Source organism: Leptopilina boulardi, unplaced genomic scaffold (genome assembly GCF_019393585.1).
Source record: "Leptopilina boulardi isolate dan_hultmark-lab unplaced genomic scaffold, ZJU_Lbou_2.1 LbouV2_162, whole genome shotgun sequence".
Taxonomy (NCBI): domain Eukaryota; kingdom Metazoa; phylum Arthropoda; class Insecta; order Hymenoptera; family Figitidae; genus Leptopilina; species Leptopilina boulardi.
The window spans coordinates 805,060-828,551 of record NW_026137710.1 but is presented as its reverse complement, the minus strand read 5'-3'; the positions used below and the strand labels follow the sequence as shown (position 1 = coordinate 828,551).

Below are 23,492 nucleotides of genomic sequence, written 5' to 3'. Positions count from 1 at the left end.
TCCGAGGCCAGAGCCTATTGAATATTGGACAAGTCAAGGAGATGCACCAAGACAACCTCCAAACAGAAATCTTGAATTCGAAGAAAGGTCACTACCGGAAGATCACATATCAATTGTTCAACCGGATGGTGTGGACAATAGATGCTTCCATTTTCTTTGACTGATCTTACCGGCAAACTATTTCCTGTTCAAAGTGTGGATTCTCGACAATTATTATTTGTTTAAATGATTTATTAAGTATGAACTTAAGTGATAAATTAATGTGTTGTCAATAATTAAATATTCATGTGTATGTCGGAAAATTGAGCTAGATCGGAAAAGTTTGTAATTCATTACGGTCATTGAGGACCTGGGTAATTATTTTACCTGGCGCCGAGGATGTCCCTCTAAACAGGTAACCGCTGGCTGTTTACAAGTCCAATGCGTGGGATTTGTAAATCCGGAATTTTGTGTTAAGAAAATTATGCCATTTTTGTAGCGTCTTCCCACTCAGTGTTAAAGTTGAAAATCACTTTATAATAAATATAACCCATTTTCAAAAAATCAAGAATCGTCACGAAAACAAAGCTTCTTCGGGAGAAGAGGAATTAAAAAGGACACTTCCATATTTTTTGTACTAAAAATATAGGAGAAGAGTGCAGGTTTGGGGTACCCTTTTGTTCATGGCTCATAACTTTTGACCAATAATGAGGCTTGTGAGTATCAATGGCAATCTGTAAGCCTTAAGTAACTGTAAAAAAAGGAACTAAATTGATTCCTTCAACTAAAAAAATTTTATTAAAAATTTAGTGAAATGACAATTTTTAGGGGAAAAATGTTATATCCGGTTGTGGGCACCCTTGAAAAATCTAACAATTTATGTTGTGCTGATATTTTAATTAAATAATGTAAGGTAGTGGCCTGATGTGTATCACGTGTGCGTTGCTTGCTCCACAATATATTATAAATATTCACATTAAAATTATTTTTTAGCAATAAAAGTGACTTAAATGTGTGTTATAAATAAGTGAAATATTAAGGATAATATTCACTATGTTTAAGTTTCGATTTAGTGAATTTATTTAAATTTTTGAGTTTTCCACGTACAGAAATAGTATCATTTCTAAAAACATTGAACTTTTGAAATACAGTGATGCTTTATTTGTTGTTTTGAGCCACATAGACTGTAAAATTTAATTTTGACTTTATAAAAAACAATATTGCCTTATACACTTGTGCAATTTTTTTAGTGCCTTAACCCACAGCACGGTTTCTTGCTGTGAGGTTACTGTAAGGATATATGTAGGGCTTGTGAGGTTACCGTGTAAGCCTATAGTAAACTTGAGGTTGACTTAAATCTTCCGCCTTACAGTAAGCTTTCACAGTAATGCTAAGATAAGCTTACACAGTATGGTCGTGGTAAGTTTACATGGTAAGGTTGTGGTAAGCTTACACGGTAAGGTTGTTGTAAGATTCCTTTAAGGTCACTGTAAGGTTGCTGTAAGGTAACTGTAATATAAAAATATATTAAAAATAATATTATAGGTAATATATATTATTATAAATTTTTTTTATAGAAAATTATATATTTGGTAAAGTACATCATGAACCCCAATAAGGTTTGTTAAATAAAATTTACTGCGCAGCCGTATGTACCATAGAAAACTACTGCGCATGAATATTAATAAAATGTATTTATTAATAACATTCTATGTTTACAGTAACCTTACAGCAACCTTACAGTAACCTTAAAGGAATCTTACAACAACCTTCCCGTGTAAGCTTACCACAACCTTACCATATAAACTTACCACAATTTTACTGTGTAAGCTTACTGTAAGGCGGAAGTTTTAAGTTAACCTCAAGTTTACTGTAGGCTTACACGATAACCTTATAAACCCTATAGATATCCTTTCATGGATGCTATTCAGGTTGCTGTCGCCCAGGGGCCGAAAGAAGAGTTTCAAAAAAAACTGTTCAAGATACTTGCGAACTTTCCGTCTAAACAGGGCGCATTTAATAAAACACTTAATGAAACTGTATTATCCCTTAAACAAGATACTGTAGACAATTCAAATAGAATTTCTTCCTTGAAAGATGATGCAGTAAAACAGTGTGAGTTGTTCAATCATCTAGAAATTGAATTCAAAAAACTCCGAGAAAAAGCCGATACTTTCCATCGTGACTTGAATTTTCAAGAACTATTAGCGCTTCAAAACACTCTTGAAATACAAGGAGTGCCAATAAAAGATAATATAAATCTTTCTACTATTTGTTGCGACATATTCAAAGTGTTAAATTTAACCCTGACGGTTAATGATATTTCCAACGTCTATCGTTTGCAGAGAAAGAATGCTCCTAATAACCCAGCTCTTCTTCCAATAAGTATTTTAAAGTTATCAAGACAAATGCTACGTCATACGATTATCAATAGTCACAAAATTAAATCCGACGTTACCATAGTTTACATTGGTTGGCCTACAAGTGAAAAACGCGTTATCTATATTCGTAAACCACTTACTCCAATGAATTGTCGAATTTATTCCATGACTTTCGAATTGAGAAAAAACAATAAAGTAAAACACCTTTAGATTGCGGGTGGAAAAATTTTCTACAAACGGGAGGAAGGATCACTTCGATTGCAATTATTTAATTTAGACGATGTTGAAAAGTTCAAATAACAGTGAAAGAAGAGGAACATACTTAAACTGTAACTTATTTACTTCGATTAACTGGTATGCAGTATTACTTTGATTAAAATAAAATTAGAATATTTTTTTTTTTTTATTATTATTATTTTTTTTCCTTTCTCTTACTTGTATGCGACGTTAAAAAGCAAGACTAGCAAGTGTTTATTATTGTAATTTAGAGTTTTTTTTATTTAATCTCGTTAATAAAGTTATTCTTTGTAATAAATATTACTTTTTATTACCTTTTAAATTCAAAAAAGAAAAAATCAAAATTACTATTTTGATCTGCCATGAAATCTCACTCTTTATGGATACTTATCTTCGCTTTCTCAAATCTATTTTGCAATAATACGAAAAGTTGATGTTATCACAAGTTTGTAATCTCGGAGTCTGGTTTAATACAAATAAAAAAAATGAAATAAAAAAAAGCTTAACAAAAATTGATTGTTTTCTATGTTTAAATAATAGATAGTTTATCTACATGCCACGTTAATGTGCAGTTGTTACCTGCTCATTTTATTCAATTCAAAAATTTCTTTATAAATCATCATTAATAGAACTACATACGTACAACAATTAGCTAAATCAAGTACCAAGAACTCATATTGCGTCAATGTCTTAAAATGCAGTTCGTTGGTAAAATAAAAGACTAAGTTTGTATATGGAAAACTGAAGGTTGCAACACCTTGTTTCACAACCATAACAAAAGCTAAGCCTACTTTATTAAGTAAAGTTTAATGGCCTCAAATAATTTCTATAATGCAGCAGAGATTGACAAATGTATTGAGAAATATATTTCCTCATACGAATTTTCAACTTATCAAAATACCCTTCCAACCGTCCTCAATGTTTTGTATTAAAACCGATGTACGCCTTGTACAACTGCTTCTTTGCCATTGTAAATCCGGTACAAGGTCTATCGTGATGTCGCCCGTCGGCGAGATTCGACCGTTCCAAAAGTTCTCTAAAAACAAGTGTGATCGGGCAGACGTTAAAGGCATGATATTCAATCGTAAAAATCTCACGAATCCAGTACAAATTAAGGAAACAACCACGTAAGTAACGATTGTATGGTTCTTTTTTATAAATCTCATTTTTAAAGAAAAACGAACTACGACAAACTTGAAAGCATAATGTTTTGTTTTGGTTTAAGCCTATCCCTGGTCTTATTTCTAAAAGAATCTCTGAAAATTTAATTTTTATGTAATAAACAGAAGTAAATTTATAGACATGTGAGAAATGATAATGATATTCTATCGATCCAGGAAACGATCCCATAAATTAAAAACTTCATAAATATAAGATTTGATTTTCTTTGCATTTATTTTGGTTTTTATGACAGAAGAGAAGGAATTAATAATAACATTTTTTTCAGCTTATTCTTTAAAAGTTACAGTTTTTGAATAAACCTAACGATACTTTGTGGTTAAAGTACTCACCCATAGAGCTAAACTATGTGCAAGTTACAGCCCGATTTAACAATCTTTTTCTTCACTCACGTTACAGAAATTTTATTTCAAATTTTGTTCTAAGAATCTCAATTTTTAACATCTAAATTAATCTAAATTCAAAAAACGTTTAAAAATTAAACTTATTTTAATAATTTGAAATGTTTAATATTGTTTAAAATTACCTTCTAAGTATTTCATTTTCAACATCCACAATAATGGGATTATTATCTATAAAATGTGAATGGGGTAACTGCTTCAGTTCATTGAATGTCCTAGGTCCACATGACTGATTTAAAATTCGCTTCTTTTGTAAATTTTTCACTTCCATTCTAGTTTTATCTCTCTGATAATATACACCAGCAAAGATTAGTACATTGAGAATGAGTAAACTGCAACCAATTGCTATTGTTACACTTAATGCTGTAGAGTATGCTGCATATCTGTAAAAATAAAAGAAAGAATTTAATTATCGGAAAATTAATTAATTATCTCAGATTTTTAAATTTTTGTCCGCCATACTGGATCCGTTATTTTGAATTTTTAAAAACTGAAATCTGGATTAGAGGCATTCTCTGAAAAAAGCCACTTAAAATTTTTTTTTAAAACGATATATATTTTAGTATATGTAAAAACTAAAATAAAAAACATAATTTCAGGTCCATGTAATGCGGGCTTGCCATACTGGCAGAGGTCAAACTTTTTGAAAAATAATTTTCAAACCGCTATTAACCTTTTAACCCCTTATGCCCCCTTCGATTTTTTCAAAACTACCTCAAAATGTTCCTTTATTATCACCTTTTTACCCCCCTAAGGGAATTTCGGGACAGCAATATTTGTATGAGTTATACATTAAAAACCATCTCATCGTAACGCTAACTATCTAAGCAAATGCTTCGCTTACCTAAAATATGTAAAAAGAAAAAGAAGGATACCTAGTGGTATTTTGGGTAGTCAAATTCCATACACGACAGCATTTGCTCAGATTGAGAGCGTTGTGCTGAGCTGGTTTTTAATTTATAACTCATACAAATATTGCTATCCCTAAATTCCCTTTTGGGGGTAAAAAGGTGATGAAATAAGAAACATTTTGAGGTAGTTTTTTAAAAAAATCGAAGAGGGCATAAGGGGTTAAAAATTGAAAAACAAATTTTTTCTATGAAAGTTTTTTTTTTAATTTTTGCGGTACATAGTTTAAAAGTTTAGGAAATTCTGCAAAAAAACTGTGTTTTAAAATTCATTCATTTTAAAGTTATAGCGGTTTGAAAATTATTTTTTAAAAAGTTTGACCCCTGCCAGTATGGCAAGCCCGCATTACACGGACCTGAAACATATATCATAGAAAAAAAAATTTTTAACTGGCTTTTTTCAGTGAAAGATGAATCCTTTTGCATTTAACACACATATAATAAATCTCTCGCGGAAACTCCATTTAAAAACTCTGATAATTACTGAAAACAGAGCCGTAACTAGGTCTTTTTACACCCGGTGCGACATGGGCATTTGGCGCCCCCTTCTGGTTCCCGAAAATATAGAAGTTCAAATAATCCTTTGTGATTATTAGCAATTAAAAGTAAACTAAATTCTTATTGTGGAAATTTGTACATGAAAACTGGGTTTTTTAAAAAAACACAATGCGTAGTATATTATGTTTCGTTTATTGTTTCTTAATTTTTCATTATAATGTCATACTTTCAATCTACAATAATTAAGTACTTTTTCAATAAAATTTGGATTTAGCAACATTTAGAATAAACAAATTTGTACTTTGATGAAAATTTAATGTAAATTCTTTGGTAAAAAGTGTAATCAACATTATAAATTTCTAGATAACAAATGTAAATTAAACAAGATGAGCTAGTGCGCAGTAAAATAGATGAAGAATTTATTTAAACGTTAACTTTTCTAGCTTTTAAAGACGCAAACTCATCAACAATACTATCATAGTTAAGTTTTTTTGAAATTGCATTTTCTATAGACAAAATTCCCAAATTTGTCAATCTTTGCTGTCCAATTGACGATCTTAAATATGATTTTATTAACTTAAGTTTGCTGAAGCTTCGTTCACATGAAGCTGTAGTAACTGGTAACCTCAAAAAAATTCTTAAAGCTATGTCAACGTTTGGACAAGTTTCGATTAAAAAAAAATCGTGAATTGCTTGAAGTAAGTCAAGTGAAGTTTTAGATTCACTCTCGGAGATGAATGAATCTATTTGAAATTTGACTGTTTCCAATTCACTGACAAATTCCTCTGGATTTAGATCACCTTTATATTTATCAGCCAAATCTTTGGCTTGTTTTTTTAACGTTTCCATTTCAGTTCGTTTTAAACCGTAAATTGACAAGAAACTGAAATTCTTAGAAAGAGTATTTAATTTTTCGAATCTCCATTGAAAATGATTTACCAATGTATCTAATACTTCAAACATTGCAAGTTTGAAATTTTGCTTTGGTGTTATGTCGTAGTTTTCATCAACACTTTCACCCATGTCTCTTCTTCGAACCCTTCTTCTTCTTTTTTCAGGAAAATCGTTTTTAACTCCTATTTCTTCAGCTGCACTAGCGGATGCTTCAAAAACTTCTTCAAAATCTTGGTTTCGAATGTTTTGGACCTGTTTTGTCAATCCTTCAATCATTTTGGCTGCTATATCCACTGTAAAGTCCTTAGTTTGTAAAGTTACACTTACTCTGACGATAGCCGTTAGAATTTAGTTCCAAACATCTAATATGCACAAAAATTTGAAATCTATATTAATGAGTAAAATTTTCGCAGTTGCAACTGTGTCAGCGTTATATTGATCAGATGTTAAAGTGTTTAAAGCATTGACAACAAGTGGAATTTGTGTTTTTAAAGCTTTTACTGCTCTTGCTTTAGAAGACCATCTAGTGTCCGACTCACATTTTAAAGATATATTTATATTTTTCATCAGAACTTCCCAACCAATTGTTGATCCAGAGAAAAAGGTAAATAATCCAAAAAAAGGTAAACAATACCAAAAAACGTAATCATATCTGATGAAACACTAGCAGCATGTACTCCCGAAAGATTAATATTATGTGCTGTGCACGGAAGAAAATCAGCATATTCATTGATTTCAAAGATTCAAGCTCGGACACCCTTATATTTTCCACACATGTTGGCTCCATTGTCATAACATTGACTTCGAAGATTTTTAATATCAATTCCATCTGTTTTTAATTTTTCTCAAATTTCATTTGCTAATCCTTCGCCAGTTTTTTCGTGAGAATCAATAAAATCAATGAAACGTTCTTCTATTGTGACCTTTCCATTCAAAATTTTGACGTATCTTACAATTTGAGACATCTGTTCTTGATGTCAACAATCTGTTGTGCAATCAACAAGAAGAGAAAAATATTTAGCTTTCTTCAATTCGTTAAGAATTACATTTCGAACATTACTTCCCATCAAGTCTATGATTTTGATTTGAACCAATAGAGAAAAATAAGCTACTTTGCCTTTGCTGTGAGATTCTATATGCAATTTTAATTTTGGATCGTAAATCGCTATCAAATTAACAAGGTTTAAAAATATTCCTGAATCTCGTTCATTAATCTTTTCATTACTTCCTCTCAAGGCTAAGTTATTTTCGGCGCAGAAAAGAATAACACTGATATTTACTTTTAAAATATGGCGCCATTTTTCTTTTTCTTTATCTATCATAACTTGTAGAGACTCGTCAATGCATGATTTTGACCTTAAATTTTTTTCTAATGTTCTCCATTTAATAAAATTATCCTTGTGAAATAACGAGTTCTCGTGATCAGGAATTCTTGGACTTAAATGACGCCAATCGTCAAATCCTTTTTCCGGATTTGCAAGAGATGAAACATTGGGATTTGTTAACAGTACAGTAGAAAACAGAACGCAGCAGAAGCAAAATAACGCATTTCTTTCTTCACTATAAATTAACCAGGTCCTGTCCAAAACCTGACCATTAAATAATTTTCATGTGAACCATTCACAAGAAAATTTTCTACTATCTTTAGTTTGAAAGAGAGAAAAATTGATATCTTTTCCTTGATCGGGACCGCGTTCTACGAGAAAAGTACGGATTAAGGGGGGAACACCAGTTGTAACTTTCGAAATATCGATTTTTTTTTTGGTGCATTTTCTTAAAGTATACATATTTAGAAATGTGTCTGTAAATTTCAAAGTTGATCCGGTGAAAAATAAATGAGATATACAGAACACTGCAGCGGCGCGTCCCGTGGCTTCATACAAGGTGGCCAGCCATACCTGACCCTAACGACAGATGGCCTTTTCCTATGATTTAGAAACGGCAACCACTGCGGAAGAGTTATTATATGGTCCAGGAATCGATGACTCTTTGTAACTTAGAAACAAAATTTCTTCTGAACAAAAAAAAGTAAGTTGAAACTTTTAATGCGTTTTTCTCAAAATGACATTTTCCAAGTCGGTGACCACGATTACTCGAATACCATTAAACCGATTTATTTAAAATTTAGTGTGCTTCATTTACACATATAAGTCTAGTTCGTGATCGAAGGATTTTTTTTTTTAATCAAAACTTTTTTTTATATAGCTGAAAATCGACCGTATTTTTTTAACGAAAATCATACTTTTGACTTTGACAGGTCGCCATTTTGTCAAATTTTTTTTTTTTTTTAAATCCTTCGATCACGAACTAGATAATCTTATAATAAATGTAAATCAATTTCATTTTTGTATTTCAGACGAAGTATACTTGCAGAATGCTGGTCACCGCAATTCGCCTTTTTTCTTAAGACGCCACTTCAATGGCTCATATCTCCAAAAGTTTTTGTTAAAAAAATTTTTTTTTTCTTTTAAATTACAGCTTTTTACATGTACTTTTAACTAATAAATAGTATTCTTTAAAAAGATTCATTGTTCTTTTGGAAAATATTCTTGAAAAAAGCATTATTTTTTGAGTTACAACTGGTGTTCCCCCCTTAAGTCTGTTATTGGAAGCCACGTTTTTGGATCATTTCGATTAAGCGAAAGTAGATTTTTCTCTGAATGTAAATTCGAAGGCTCTTGCATTTCTTCAGTTTCTTTTTGTAAAGTAGAAGTATCCTTATCCAACACTGATTCTACTATTTCATTGTCAAAATGTGATGTAGACGGTTCTTCAATTATTTTGTTTTCTTCTTCGACCATATCGACATCGTTGAGTTCATTATTAGATTGAGATTGTACATCAGTTATTGAGCCTGTGTTTGCCCAGTTAAATAAAGCTTCTGACATTTTCTTATTATCATTTTCTCTAATCTTTCTCTTTTTTCGAAATTCGGCACCAGAGAGCTTTGGAGGAGACATTGTAGAAAGCTGTCCTAAGCAAACAAATATAAGTTATTCATTTATTATCGAATTAATGTGACAAAAAATTTATTAAAGAATTAATCAAATTATTGACAAATAAGAAATCACAATATTATTTTAATAATTTAAAAATAAATATTTCTTCAATGAAGGAAGAAATGGAAGAATTAGGAAATTAGGAATAGGAAGAATTCTTCATAAATCAACAAATGCCTTTTTTACATTGTATTCGGAAAATATTATTCAAACAGGAAGAAACACATAAAAAAGAATGAGATAAGAATGAAAAGTTCAATGTTTTAATAAATTATTGTTTAAAAGGTTTTTGAGATATTTTTGTTTATTAGAAAAATACATATTTTTATCTTACCTGTTCCTTGATACACGATTGAGGAAAACTTTAAATTGAAAAAAAAACAATTTTTCAAAGTTAACACCGTCCAGATATCAAATCTATTATAAATTTATGGTTAACAACACTGACAATCCATGTAGTTTTAACATTACAGATGATCGCCATACTTGTCGACAACGATGGGTTCTTTTTCTTCATCAGTTAACTCTTGCGCAACAGAGATGCGCAAAAACATGACAAACTCTGAATTCACAAAATCGTAACAAATCCTATTTTACCTACCCATCTCTGACTTGCCCCACCGTTCTCAATAAGTGTAGAATTATCACTATAAATATACTTATTCTGCTTGCACTTTCAATAGTAAAATCTCAAGGTTTAAAGAACAAAAGACGTTAATAAATTTTATTTTTTTTTTCTAAAAAAAAAAAGCAATTATTTTGTATGTTTAATTTATTTAATAATTTGCGCCCCTCGAGAACTGCGCCCGGTGCGAAGGCACCGACGGCACCACCCTTGTTACGGCTCTGACTGAAAATATTAAAAATAATTAAAAAAACAATTTATCAAATTCACAAAATGTAAATACAGCGCAAGCACATTACTGACTTCAGTAGTCTTCACCGAAGACCGAAGTTCGCCAATAGAACAACGAAATGTAATTGAATTAACGCGCGAAAATTTGAATTTAGAATTTTTAAATTTTTGACAGAAAAAAAAAGAAATATTTAGAAAATTTTATAATTTGTTTGTCAAACGTTTTTTCATTTCTTTTTTCAGTATTAAAAAAAGAAAAAAAATTCATGAAACCTAAATATTTATTTGGGCGTAATTTTTGTCACGCAATTATACATGAATTAAAGTTTGCAGAACTTTTTCTTGAAAAAAAATTACAAAACAAATGTGACGTTGTAAAATTTACAATTTTACAAATCACAAAGGTTTCTTTAATTGTCAATATATTAAATCACTTTGCTTTATTATTCCCGAAAAAGATAATTTTAATATCAAAAATTTACTAGACGAAATCACATATGGATTCGAGAAATGGAAAAATCTTATTTAATAATAATTTAATATTAAGAATTAATGTCTGTAATCCCTTTTTATTTATGTATTTTGGAGCCAATGTTCAACTGAAACAAGAAATTAAGAAAAGTATCAAGATTAAGAAAACTTTAAGAAAGATTGATTATATTGAATATTTTGTATTGATCAACCTAACCTCAATTTTTGATGTCATCAATGACTGGATATTTCTGGAGTTTATTATCAAAATTTGGATATATTTTATTATTTAATTTGGATTCTTGAATATTCACTTCCGATGTACCCATTAATTGGATAATTGAGAGATGCCAAGTATTTTCACGTCTTATGCAAATATCATCCTGAGAATATTATTGACTTCGTTTCCTGGCGAAACACTCGAGATTATTATGATTTTTGGAAGGCTTCTTTATATTTTTAAATTGTTATTTGAAACTTCTGTTGCTGCGGGTAGCCAAAGCCCATATAAAATGTTTCATATTTTGGATTTATGTCAATTTGAAGTTTGAAGATTTTTACTTAACTGTGGCATTATCTTTGGAAATTTCAATATTAATTCCGAATTCATGAATATTTATATTGGAGAAGAACTATAAAGATTTACCATCTTGCGTCGGATTAACGTATTTAAATCGTTAATCAAGAAGAAGTATAATTATTATTCAAGAAAACAATTTTTGTCAACAACTTTTATTATTGAATTTGAATTTCGCACTTGATCAATTTGGACCAATCAGCGTCAAGATATAGATGAAAATCTTTTTACCGACCGTCGAACTTTCTTTTTTTGTCCCGATCTTTTTATTTTTTTTAGATATTCATTTTTTTGGTTGGCAACGAAAATCTCCTAGGTGAAAACAAACAACGTCTTTTTTATTCATTCTTTAATGTGATTTCGTAAAAACCTGACGCTTTTTCTCAATTGTGTTATCGATTTTGATTTTTTTTGGAAATCTCAAATAAAATACGTTTTGGCCATTAATTATTACAATTAAAAAAATAAAGGAAACATCAAAAATAAAAATAAAAATATAAAGATTCAAAAATAATAAAGAGGAATTATTTGGAAATAATTAAAGGAGATATTCGTCGTCAGCCATTTTGAACATCAATTTTTGGAATTCTTTGGTAAAGTTTTGATTACTATATTTACGAATGATATTTCAAAATTATTTAATTGTTTGAATTCTTCAATAGTGAATTTTCTTTAGATTTGAATTTAGATTTAATTTTCTTTGAATTTTAATTTGAATTTAATCTAAAATGATTTCTTTCAAATGTAATTGATTATTTTATTGATTTTTTTTTGGAATGATTTAAGAATGAATTTAATTCTCTAAATTTAATTTGATTTTTGATTTAAAATTGATTGAAATGTCATTCATATAATTATTCTAATTATTTTGTATCCATTCATTCTTTTTCCATTTTCCATTCCTCGAATTTAAGAATCCTTATTCTTTTTAAAGAAAAGAATAAGTAGTTATTCCCTTTTAATTTACATTGTATCGAGACAAAGATCAAAAATTTTTTTATGATGTTTAAAAGAAAATTTAAATAAAGAAATTTATTAATCTTTTGTTTACAAAATATGATATTTTATTTAATTTAATTTGAAAATTAAATCTTTTCGAATGTGGCTTTTCCGAACCGCCCTCTCTACTGCTAACCAAGAATTGGGACTGCGGCAGGCCGAGTAAAAGGAAGACTATTTTTAATTTAATGTGAATCTCGAATCTTTTCTTTTTGCCCCCTTTGAGTTTCCTTGATTGTTAAACTGTCAGTCTTTGAGTAAAAGCCTGGTGGCCGTGCGTACTCATCAGACTAATTTGACAATTAAGAATAATTTTAATTTAATTATCGAATTTGACAGTCTCCAAAATTAATTGCCTGATGGCCTTGTGTATTTTTCCAGACTAATTCGCCGATTAAAGAAAAATTTATTTAATAAATTTATTTCTTTTGTCCCTTAATTATTTATTTATTTTTATTTTGTCCCAAGAAAGGACTGGCGCCCAACAATTTATTCGAGTCTTCCCTTTTGTAACTATGATTTCATTAATTGATTTTTTTAACATTCAGCATCATTAATAAAAATCATTTTTGGTTACACAAAATAATCATTTTTCGTCAAAATCGATCATTTTCGCGATTTTCATTCATCTCTGGATAGATAAAAATAAGAAAAAAATTCTTGATAACTCAACAATTGTTTAGTGTGATTCCTGTTACTATAAAAATTTTACGAATTTTTCCTGTCAGAAATAATCAAAATTATCATTTTTTTTGTCAAAATCGACATTTGTCGGGTTTTTCATTCATCTGGCGAAATATAAAAATTGGAAAAAAATCCAAATACAACGAAATATCGGAAAATTTCGATTTTGACCAAAAAAATGATAATTTTGATACACTTATTTATTTTTGAAAGGAAAAATTCTTGAAATTTTTATAGAAACAGAATACGATGTTTGGAATCACAGTAAATAATTGTTGTGTTATTAAGAATTTTTTTCTAAATTTTTATCTATCACGAGATGAATGAAAAACGCGAAAATCGTCCATTTTGACAAAAAATGATCATTTTTTTCCGTAAATTTTATTTTGCATGGAATAATTCTGCAAATTTGAATGCAGGTATAATTGGATGACAAAAATCACGCTAAAAAAAGTTTTCAGAATTAGAGAATTTTTGTTTCAATTTTTTTCTATCGCGAAATGAACGATAAAAACGAAAATTGTCGATTTTTACAAAAACGATTATTTTGTTCCATAAATTTATCTTAGCAAGGAAAAATTTTTGAAATTTTTATTGAAACGGGATTGGCTGTGAGGATTCACGCCAAAAATTTGTTAAGTTATTTAAGAATTTTTTTCAAATTTCCATCTATCGCGAGATAAATGAAAAACGTGAAAATTTTCGATTTTGACGAAAAATGATTATTTTGTTCCGTAATTTTTTTTCAAGAAGAAGTTCTGCAAATTTTAATCCACGTTTAATTGCGTCAGAAAAATAATGCCCAAATAAATATTTAGGTTTCATGAATTTTTTGTATTATTTTTAATACTGACACGAATAAAAAAAAGAGAATTGAACAAGTTTGACAAACAAATTATAAATTTATTTTCTAAATATTTCTTTTCTGATAAAAATAATAATAGAAAATAATAGATTATAGATAAAAGTTATGAATATTATTATTATTGTTACATTATATTATTAGTACAAATTTTTGTTTTTTTTTGCTGTCAAAAATTTGAAAATTCAAATTTTTGCGCGCTGGTTCAACTCAAGTCAAGTTCAACTTCAGTCAAGACTACTGAAATCAGTAATGCGCTTGCGTTGTATTTACATTTTGTGAATTTGAGAAATTGTTTTTTTAATTAATTTCAATATTTTCAGTAATTATCAGTGTTTTATATAGACTTTCCGCGAGAGAGTTGTTAGATGTGTGTAAAATGCAAAAGGATTCATTTTTTTGGCTGTTTGGCAATTTCCAGGAAAAAATAGGAAAAATTAAATAGGTATTTTTAAGGTTAAGGCGCCTTACCGTGATCCTTAAATTTATTTTCACAGAAAATTATAAGGTATTAAAATAAGCTGCAACGCTTATTATTTTAATCCAATTTTGCTTATTTTAGTACCAAAATGGATTAAAATAAGCAGATATAGATTTTTAACATCAATAACTTAGTAATATTTTACAATAAAAGGTTCATTAATAGGTCAATTGAGTCGTTTTTAAATATTCTCTGAGTTGTTCACAATATTTTTAAAGATACATAAAGATTTTTAAAAAATGCATAAAAGGTAAGTTTTTAAAAATTTTAAATTTCAAAATGTTACACTAAAAAAAACTAATATAGGAAGTCGATTATGTAATTTGATTTGACTTCAAAGTCAAATTTATTTTTTGATTGCAATACGTCAAATTGCAATCAAAAAATAAATTTGAATGCGACGTTAAATTGAAATAAAAAATTAAATTTTAATTTAACGTCTAAGTTAAATAAAACAATGAATTTGTTGAATTAAATTTGACATTGACGTTAAAATGAATTTGATTTTGACGTCAAATCAAATTACATAATCGACACATAGGTTTTACTACTTTTTAACTACTCTGCGCAGTACAGTCGTGCGCATGCATGCCTTCCCTCTGGAAAGGCACTAATTTCAAGTAGTTTGCCTACGCTCTATGATGTTTCCATGGCGTAAGGATTAATTTTGCTGAATGTGAAACGGGAACTGTCAATTCTGAAAATTTTTTAAAAGAGGTGTTGTTGTTGTTTTTATTTTGGTTAAATTTTATGAGAAACGTGAAAGTTTAGTGTTAAAAATAATAGTTAATAATAATAATCGTGTTCAGAAAGATGGAAGTCTAAGGGATTTATAAAATTTTCGTTTAAAAAAATTGGTAAGTTCATTTATAAACGTATTAAAAGAACATTGTTTTTGTTCATTTTATCAATTTTATATTTAAAAAGTATAAAAACGGTAATTGATAAGCCATTTAATTGTAGTAGTATATAAATTAATTACTTCTTTATTAAATTAATACGTAACTGTTTTTAAAAAGTAAAGAAAGTATTTTTAAATTCAATTATGTGGAAAATTTTAAGTGAGGTTATCTAATGAAACTTTTGTAAAAAAAGGTATATTGAAAATTTTAACACTATTTCTTATTTAAAAATAATTAAGTAAAATAATTTAGTTAAAACGAAAAAAAAGATATTGTTTAATTAATTTAATTTCGTATTTAATTTTTTGCTTTCAATTCATTTTTGCAAAACAAAATTTATATTTATCCCAGCAACAAATCTTTATTTTAATTACAATTTGAATTATCAAGAATAATTATATAATTAATATATATTATAATGTATTAAATATAAATATATTTAATCCCGTTTATGATAGTAAATAAATAAATATTGAGTAAATATAAATAAAATATAATATAAAATGTAATAATAAAATTTAAAAAAAATTTATTGGTTAATTTCAAAATAAGTTTCCCAAAAAAAATTTATGCCTTTGGTTTCAGTGACATTCTATCTGAATAATATTTGTAGATTTTTTTAATTAGTTATTGTTTCAGAGTGTCCGCAATATCGAACGAAGAGACTGTGTCCAATGAAGAAGAAAATAACGTTGAACGTCCAATAAGGAAAATATTTGAGGAAAACGGTGCCATCAGTGTCAGTAGATTGACGATTATTCCTTCGAGCACAATGACAAAATAATTGTTGAAGAACCTCGATATATTTGTATAGTGATAGTGCCAGTGTCAAGAGTTAAAGTCCTCTGTTCAAGCATCATTTTATTAAATTTGAAATTTACAATTTGAAATTTAATCAAATTATTTAATTTTTATTTGATTTATACTTTAATTTATTCATATTTTAATTTTTTTAAATTTTAATTGGCAGGAATTATAATTCTTCTTTATTTTTAGTGATAAAAATGATTGAAATTTCAATTAAATTATGCCGAATCTTAAATGTTTGTAATTTAAATTCATTATAAATTAAATCATCCCCAAATTCAACCCATTCAAACTTTAATTGATCTAAATTATAATTAATCCATTTTTCAATCGACTTTATTTTCAATGCATCCAAATTTCAAAAGATTCAGGTTTCAATTATTAATACAACATAAAATTTATCAGAATTTTAATGGATTATTTTTAAAATAATAGTTTTATATCAAATTTGATATTTGTATTTTATCTTAAAAGCAGAAGAAATACCAACGTGGATAAGAACGACCAGAACACATTTTGGCCTTTCCGGAAAATGCAACAACGTCTTCTACAACTCTACGAAGAGCCCATCGTTGGAGGAGATTTTTCGTTGACTTGAACGAGATGAAATTTCTTCGATTACTTTTTGCGAATCCAGGATGCACAATTTACTTATCAGGCTGCCTTGCAAAAAATTAGGTCACTACAGAAAAATATTTTTTATTTTACTTTGTCAACAATTTTTTTAAATATTCTAAACTTGTAAATTTTAAAAGAATCTTAAGATTCAATTTTTCATTATTTAATTCTCCTAATTGTTTAAAAGTTATTGATTTTATGTTTTAAATAATAAAAATTTTCACATTTTGAACAAATTGATAATTTATAAGTTTTATTGTTTAATTTAATTTACTTTGTTATTCTAACAAAGTCATAAACAACTGGATTTTGATTTGCTCATGGACATTATTAATTAATTTGTAATTTTTCTTTAGAAAATTTTTTCTTTTTAAAACTAATAAAAGACAATTTTTCGAGACCTGACTTCAGATGATTTATTTTTGAAATAGTGACTTTGAGAGAAGTCTTTGACAATTTCTACTCTAAAATTTGATCGGAAATCTTAATTAAAATAATTTTCAGACTCCAAAAATGTTTTTAAAAAAACAAAATTTGAAATATTTTTTTAATAAATTTTAAAATTTTTAGAAATTTTTAATAATTGCGAATATACACGGAGAAAAATAATCAGCTTCGATAGTTAATAATTAGCTTTTACAGTCTATGTGTTTGATTCTCAACTCACGTCTTTGCTGTCATTGCTAATGATTTTTTGTGTGGCGACTAATTATTAGCAATCACAACTAATAATTAGCTATCCATTTAATAGGAATTGAGCTACATGTGGAAGCTGATCTTATTTCTCTGTGTCATTGACTTATTTAAATAAAATGCAACTTTTTTTGTAAAAATGTAACCATTTGCGACTTTAAGGATAATTTTTTTTATTTACATTTATTGAATTTTTTAATTTACATAAGATTAAATCATGAAGATTTTTCTAGCTTAACATTGTTGTAATTATTTAATTCGAAAAAAGTATTTGACAATACGTTCTCCTTTTGGTCGCCACACCAGGCGACGTCCATCTTCAGAGGAAGAAAACGTTTTTTCGTCCATACAGACTACCGCGCGCCAAAGCTCTTCATCTTTCATATAATACTGTAGAGCATAGCCTAAGCGCTCCTCTCTATGCGCTACAGTAAATGCGGTTTTTTTCGCGGGTTTACTATTCTCATATGAAATTTCTGATAATCGTCGTCTTATCGTTGAAGTAGAAACTCCTGGAAGAATGTCGTTACGTATTGTCGTCGAGGAACTAAACGGATTGATATTGAGAACATAATCCCGGATGTTAGCGTCCTGCTCCGCCCTTGTTTTTCGCAGACCTTTATTAAATGCTCTGTGATCTCTTAAGGCGTCATCTCCTCCTGCTTGGTGGCGGGTCCTGACCCAATGTCTGACTGTTTTTACTGAACAATTTACTTGCTCTGCAATTTGATGAAATGTTGATCCGGTTTGGTGTAAAGTGACAATTCTACTCCGTTGAATCACTACAAAAAAACATTCTTTTAGAATTTTTAATTTTACTTAATTTTTAATGTAATTTATTTAAAAACCATAAAAATTTATAAAATATTTATTTAAGTTTAAATGAAATTGGTTAAACAGCAGTAAATAAAAACATTTCTTTCTGAACGAAATTTTTGAAAGACCAGAAGTCACCTAATAAAAAAGAATTGGCTCTAAAAAATTTTTAATTTGTTAAAAATTTTAATTAATTAATTATAATAATTATTATAATTTTTAACTGTTACAAATAACAGGTAATTCAAACGTTCTTTAAATTTAGTTTGGTGTTTCTCTATCATTGTAAAGTATATATGTTGTAATTTAAATTTGGAGTAAAATAAGTTATTAGCAGTCAACTATTAAGTCTCAAACTGTTAAGGAAATAAAGAAGACCGGTTTGAGAATATTATGCACAAAAATACTGTTAATTGCACACTTTTAAATTTCGTACTCATTGAAGGCGGCATTAGAAGCTAATTAATGAATATAACGAATTATTCTGAAACTTTTAAACTTGGCAGCTTGGAAAAATAGAGATTGCACGTGCTCGTAGAGAAATGTAAGTCATTATGTTTAATAGTTCCCCCACAGCACCGGATATTTAAGGATATCCCTGGGACATCCTGGGGAAATCCATTTGCTTGTGGCGGTTTGGATATCCCTCGGACATCCTGAGGATATCCTGGGACATCCCTGAGATATCCAAACCGCCGCAAGGCAATGGATATCCCCAGGATGTCCTAGGGATATCCTTAAATATCCGGTGCTGTGAGGGATTATAATCGTTTAAATTTTTTGGAAATAAACTGAACGCTATAATTGTAAAATAATAGATTAGTTATTTTTAATATAAGTGTGTAAAATATGTGATTTTACTTATGCCATATTCCAAAGGATGTATACATATTTTTACAGCAGCATAATATTTCTTTCGGAGAAAAAAAAGGTGGAACCTAATTTACTGCCCACATAAATTTTTGAACTATGTATTATAAAAATTCATATTAGTATCCCTGAATTATTTCTGAAAAAATATGATTAAAAACTTAATTAATTTAAAAATAATTAAACTTTGAAAGAGCTACCGTTAAGATTTTATTAAATAATAAGTATTTATTAAACTTTGAAAGAGCTATACCGTTAAGATTTTATTAAATAATTTAATTTTAAGAGATTTGAACTTGAAATTTTTGTAAATTTAAACTGCTGGAAACGTTTTACGAATTTTTCACAATATGCAATAGAATTTTACAGAATTTTTAATTAAAAAATTTTAATTAATCCTTTGTTATTACATAATCATTTTGCTTTTTCACTTGGTTAAGCAAAAAATTTGCTTTTTCATGGAAGAAGCAATAAATGTCTTACCTTCATTTGACACCGTTAAAGAAAATTTTAACCACAAAAAAAGAAAATTCAAATTTTTTAAAAAATAAAAATAAATTTTTTTTTATTAATTTTAAGTAAAATATATACTTCATATAAACTAATCGATTTGTTTTTATTCAAATAATACCATTCTGTTATATATTATCTAATAAAATTAATATATTCTGTTATATAAAGATAAAAGTTTTTAGCTACAATGTGAATTTTTTTTAAATAACACAGGCACACAAAAAGTAAAATGTGGTTTGGCCGAGACACTACACTAGTCTATTTTCATGTATTTTTTCATGCTGAATCCGAATCCGAAGTCAGAATGATCAGATTGGCTTTTATTTTTGAGATAATCTCAAAAAACTGCTTAGAAAGAAAAATAAAATCAAAAAGTTAAAAAATTGTTGAATGTCACTGCGATAGTGTAATTCCATGTATTTTTTGTCGCTGAATCCGAATCCAAAGTCAGAATTGTTAGATTCGCTTAAATTTTTGAGATAATTGCAAAAAAACGCAAGTAACAAAAAACTCAAAATACTCAAAATCAGTTTTCTGGAAATATCTTCAAAATTTGAGCTAATCCGTCAATCCTGACTTCGAATTCGGATTCAGCGTGAAAAAATATATGAAAATGCACTATCGTAGTGTTTCGGCAAAAAAAATTTCTTTGAGCTAAAATCGACAAAAACTGATAAAAATTCTGAATTAGGGGCACAGATAATTTTTTTTGCCGAAACACCACGATAGTGCATTTTCATGTATTTTTTTACGCTGAATCCGAATTCGAAGTCAGAATTGACAGATTGGCTCAAATTTTGAAGATATTTCCAGAAAACTGATTTTGAGTATTTTGAGTTTTTTGTTACTTGCGTTTTTTTGCAATTATCTCAAAAATTTAAGCGAATCTAACAATTCTGACTTTGGATTCGGATTCAGCGACAAAAAATACATGGAATTACACTATCGCAGTGACATTCAACAATTTTTTAACTTTTTGATTTTATTTTTCTTTCTAAGCAGTTTTTTGAGATTATCTCAAAAATAAAAGCCAATCTGATAATTCTGACTTCGGATTCGGGTTCAGCATGAAAAAATATATGGAAATAGACTAGTGTAGTGTCTCGGCCAAACAGCTTTTTATTTTTTGTGTGCCTGTGTAATAATACAATTTTATTATATTAATATAATTATATTTATATAAAAAATATAAATGCTCTTATTAATAAAATTTCATCCAAATTTAATTTTATGTGTTATATAGTCATGCAACGATGTTTTAGAATGTATTTTTGAATAACTCACGATTGAAAAAAAAATATTTTTCTAATTAATGTATAAAATACGATAAAATTTGTATTTACAGGATAAATTCGCGAATTGATGACGTTCTGACATTTGTAGAAATTCCAATTAGAATGTATTTTTAGTAACGACAAATTATAATCGAAATTATAATCAAAATTTATATTTCACTTTGACATCAACTTTATTATGGAATAAATGAATGTTTTAACAAATTTCACTGCTGCCAAACTTGAAGTCTATGGCTGATATTATAAACAATTGCAACTCAAAAATGACATTTCTACTATTTTTTATTTTCTTGACTTGACATAACCGTGTTTTCAAGATGGATTTACAACTTCTAAAAATTTTATTATTTGAAATGAAGGATTATCCTTTTTTATATAAAAAAGATTACAACTATAAAACTGTTAAAAGTAGGCAATGTTATATAGATGCCTATGATTTAATTGCTGTAAAAATCATTGAAAAAGAATGTAAATATTTTTATATTGCAGGTAATAATGATTTATCACTAATTTCTTTTTAATAGGTAATTATAAATTATTTGTATTAAAAATAATTATCAAATATTTATATTACAAATTAAATTTCAGGCACTGAATTGGAAAAATTTTGGCAGAAAGCAAAAATAAAGTATCTGAAAGTTTTAAAAAAAGAAGGTATTCTTTCTGAGTCTGACAAGAAGTTAAAAATGTTATTTTCAAATTATAGTGAATATTTAGAAAAGCCGAAATGTCAAAAGGTAATTTAAAAGCTAATACATAAAATTTTTAAAAAATAAGCTCCCTTCTCGAGTTTCCTCAATGTTTTTTAATTAAATAATAATTTTGTCAATTTATAGATTGATTTATTTGTTAAACGCTTTATCCATATTACTTATATTGAATTACATTTTTAATTGCATTTATCTTATTTTTATTATTTCAGAAAATCAATTTTTTATATACCTAAAAAGTTTATGCAGAAATATTGCAGTGTATTCTTTCAATTATTATATATTTCATTATCGGTAAATAAAGTATGTATTTACAAAATAAATGAAGCCATTTATTACTAAAATAATTTAAAAAATAATTTTATTTTATTTTTTAATTAATTATTTAAAGGTATTTTATTTATAATAATTTACTTACCGTTTGTTCTCGTCTTTTAAAAAATAACCGTAACTCAAAAATGTAGCACATAGTTGATAGCTAACCTTTAAATGAGGTAAGTTTTTAGCTTTAATAAAAAAATTTTTTATTGAAATAAAAATGTAATAATCTTTTTCTTCTCCTTGTCCGATTCACTGTCCCTTGTATTTTTTATTTAAATTATGATTAATAATTTACTTTCCGTTTGTTCTCGTCTTCTTATTGATACATTTTTTCCCTTATAAAGCTAAAAATTTCACCTTTTAAACACTCATATTTTAATATTAATTAGTGGACTGACTTATTAGTTAAAATTTGTATCAATCTAAATTCAAATTTATTTAAATTCTGATCAACTTTATTTTCAATTTATTAAATTTAAACCGAATCAAATTTATTGAAATTTTGCTGTATTTAATTTTTAATTTATCAAATTTTAGCTGATCCAAAAGAACACATAATTTTCAAAAACAAACAGAAAATATGTTTATTTAGAATGCAAATTTTTTCAGGCTTTGCTTAAATTGTAATTAATGCTTATTTTTAAACAGTCCACAATTATGATAATATAACATAATTCATAAATGTTTATTGAAAGCTAAATGGATTTAATATATTATATTATATTTAATATTATAAGTTGAGAAAATTAGGTAACAAAATATTTCCCATGAACCGTTATTTCAAATTTTTTTTATTTTTATTGATTTTACAATTATTAAATTTTTATTTAGAAGTCATTGATTTAATGTTAAAAACTCTTCTAGAAGAAAATTTGTTGCTACCGGCCTTTTGGTGTATTCTTCTTTTTTCTCAAAATCAGGTAGAACCATTGCTAGAAGCAGAGTGCATCCGTTGACGCAAATTCCGATATCACAAGATATTATTATCATAATAATAGCCTCTGTATTTTTGACTGGCGAATTTCTTTTAAAGATATAATAAGCTGCAAATGTTGATATATCGTAATCGACCTCGAATCTGTTTTCCATTAAAAATCAATTAATTCAGGGTTGTCACGAAAAACTGATTTTAAAATTCCATGACTTTTTCAGGTTTTTCAAACCATTTTTAAAAAATTCCAGACCTAATACTAGCTGTTTTAGTGAACTTTTAGCTAGTTATGACAATAAATACATATTATTTCAATTAAATTAACAATGAAGTATTCTGTAAATGAATATTTCTTGTTCAAATTACAAATGATTTTTTCAATGCTCTGATGAGGGGCGCATGAATAAGCTCTAAAGTGAAATTGTTATAATTATTATTTGATAGAATTTTATTTCCCAGAATGATATTTTAGCAGATTCTCCATTTGTTCAAATTTCAGTTTAGAAGGTTTTCAATTTTATAGAATTTTAATTTGTAAAAAATTCAATTCGATCGGATTTTAACTTATTGACAGAAATTATATTTGATCGAAGTTTAATTGGTCCGAAAT

General features: G+C 27.7%; 1 protein-coding gene across 17 annotated transcripts in view; it reads right to left on the bottom strand.

Annotated features, from left to right (window-relative positions):
* The window catches only part of LOC127276984 (neuroligin-2), an 856,047-nt gene that overhangs the window by 79,277 nt on the left and 753,278 nt on the right, over positions 1-23,492 (bottom strand). For 15 of the 17 annotated variants that reach the window (XM_051297757.1, XM_051297750.1, XM_051297748.1 and 12 more), the window contains one exon: positions 4,303-4,560. In XM_051297757.1, the coding sequence (XP_051153714.1) occupies positions 4,303-4,560 (258 nt within the window). Of the gene's footprint in view, positions 1-4,108; positions 4,231-4,302; positions 4,561-23,492 lie in introns of all 17 variants that reach the window. The other 2 variants (XR_007842293.1, XR_007842294.1) reach the window with 2 other exon arrangements.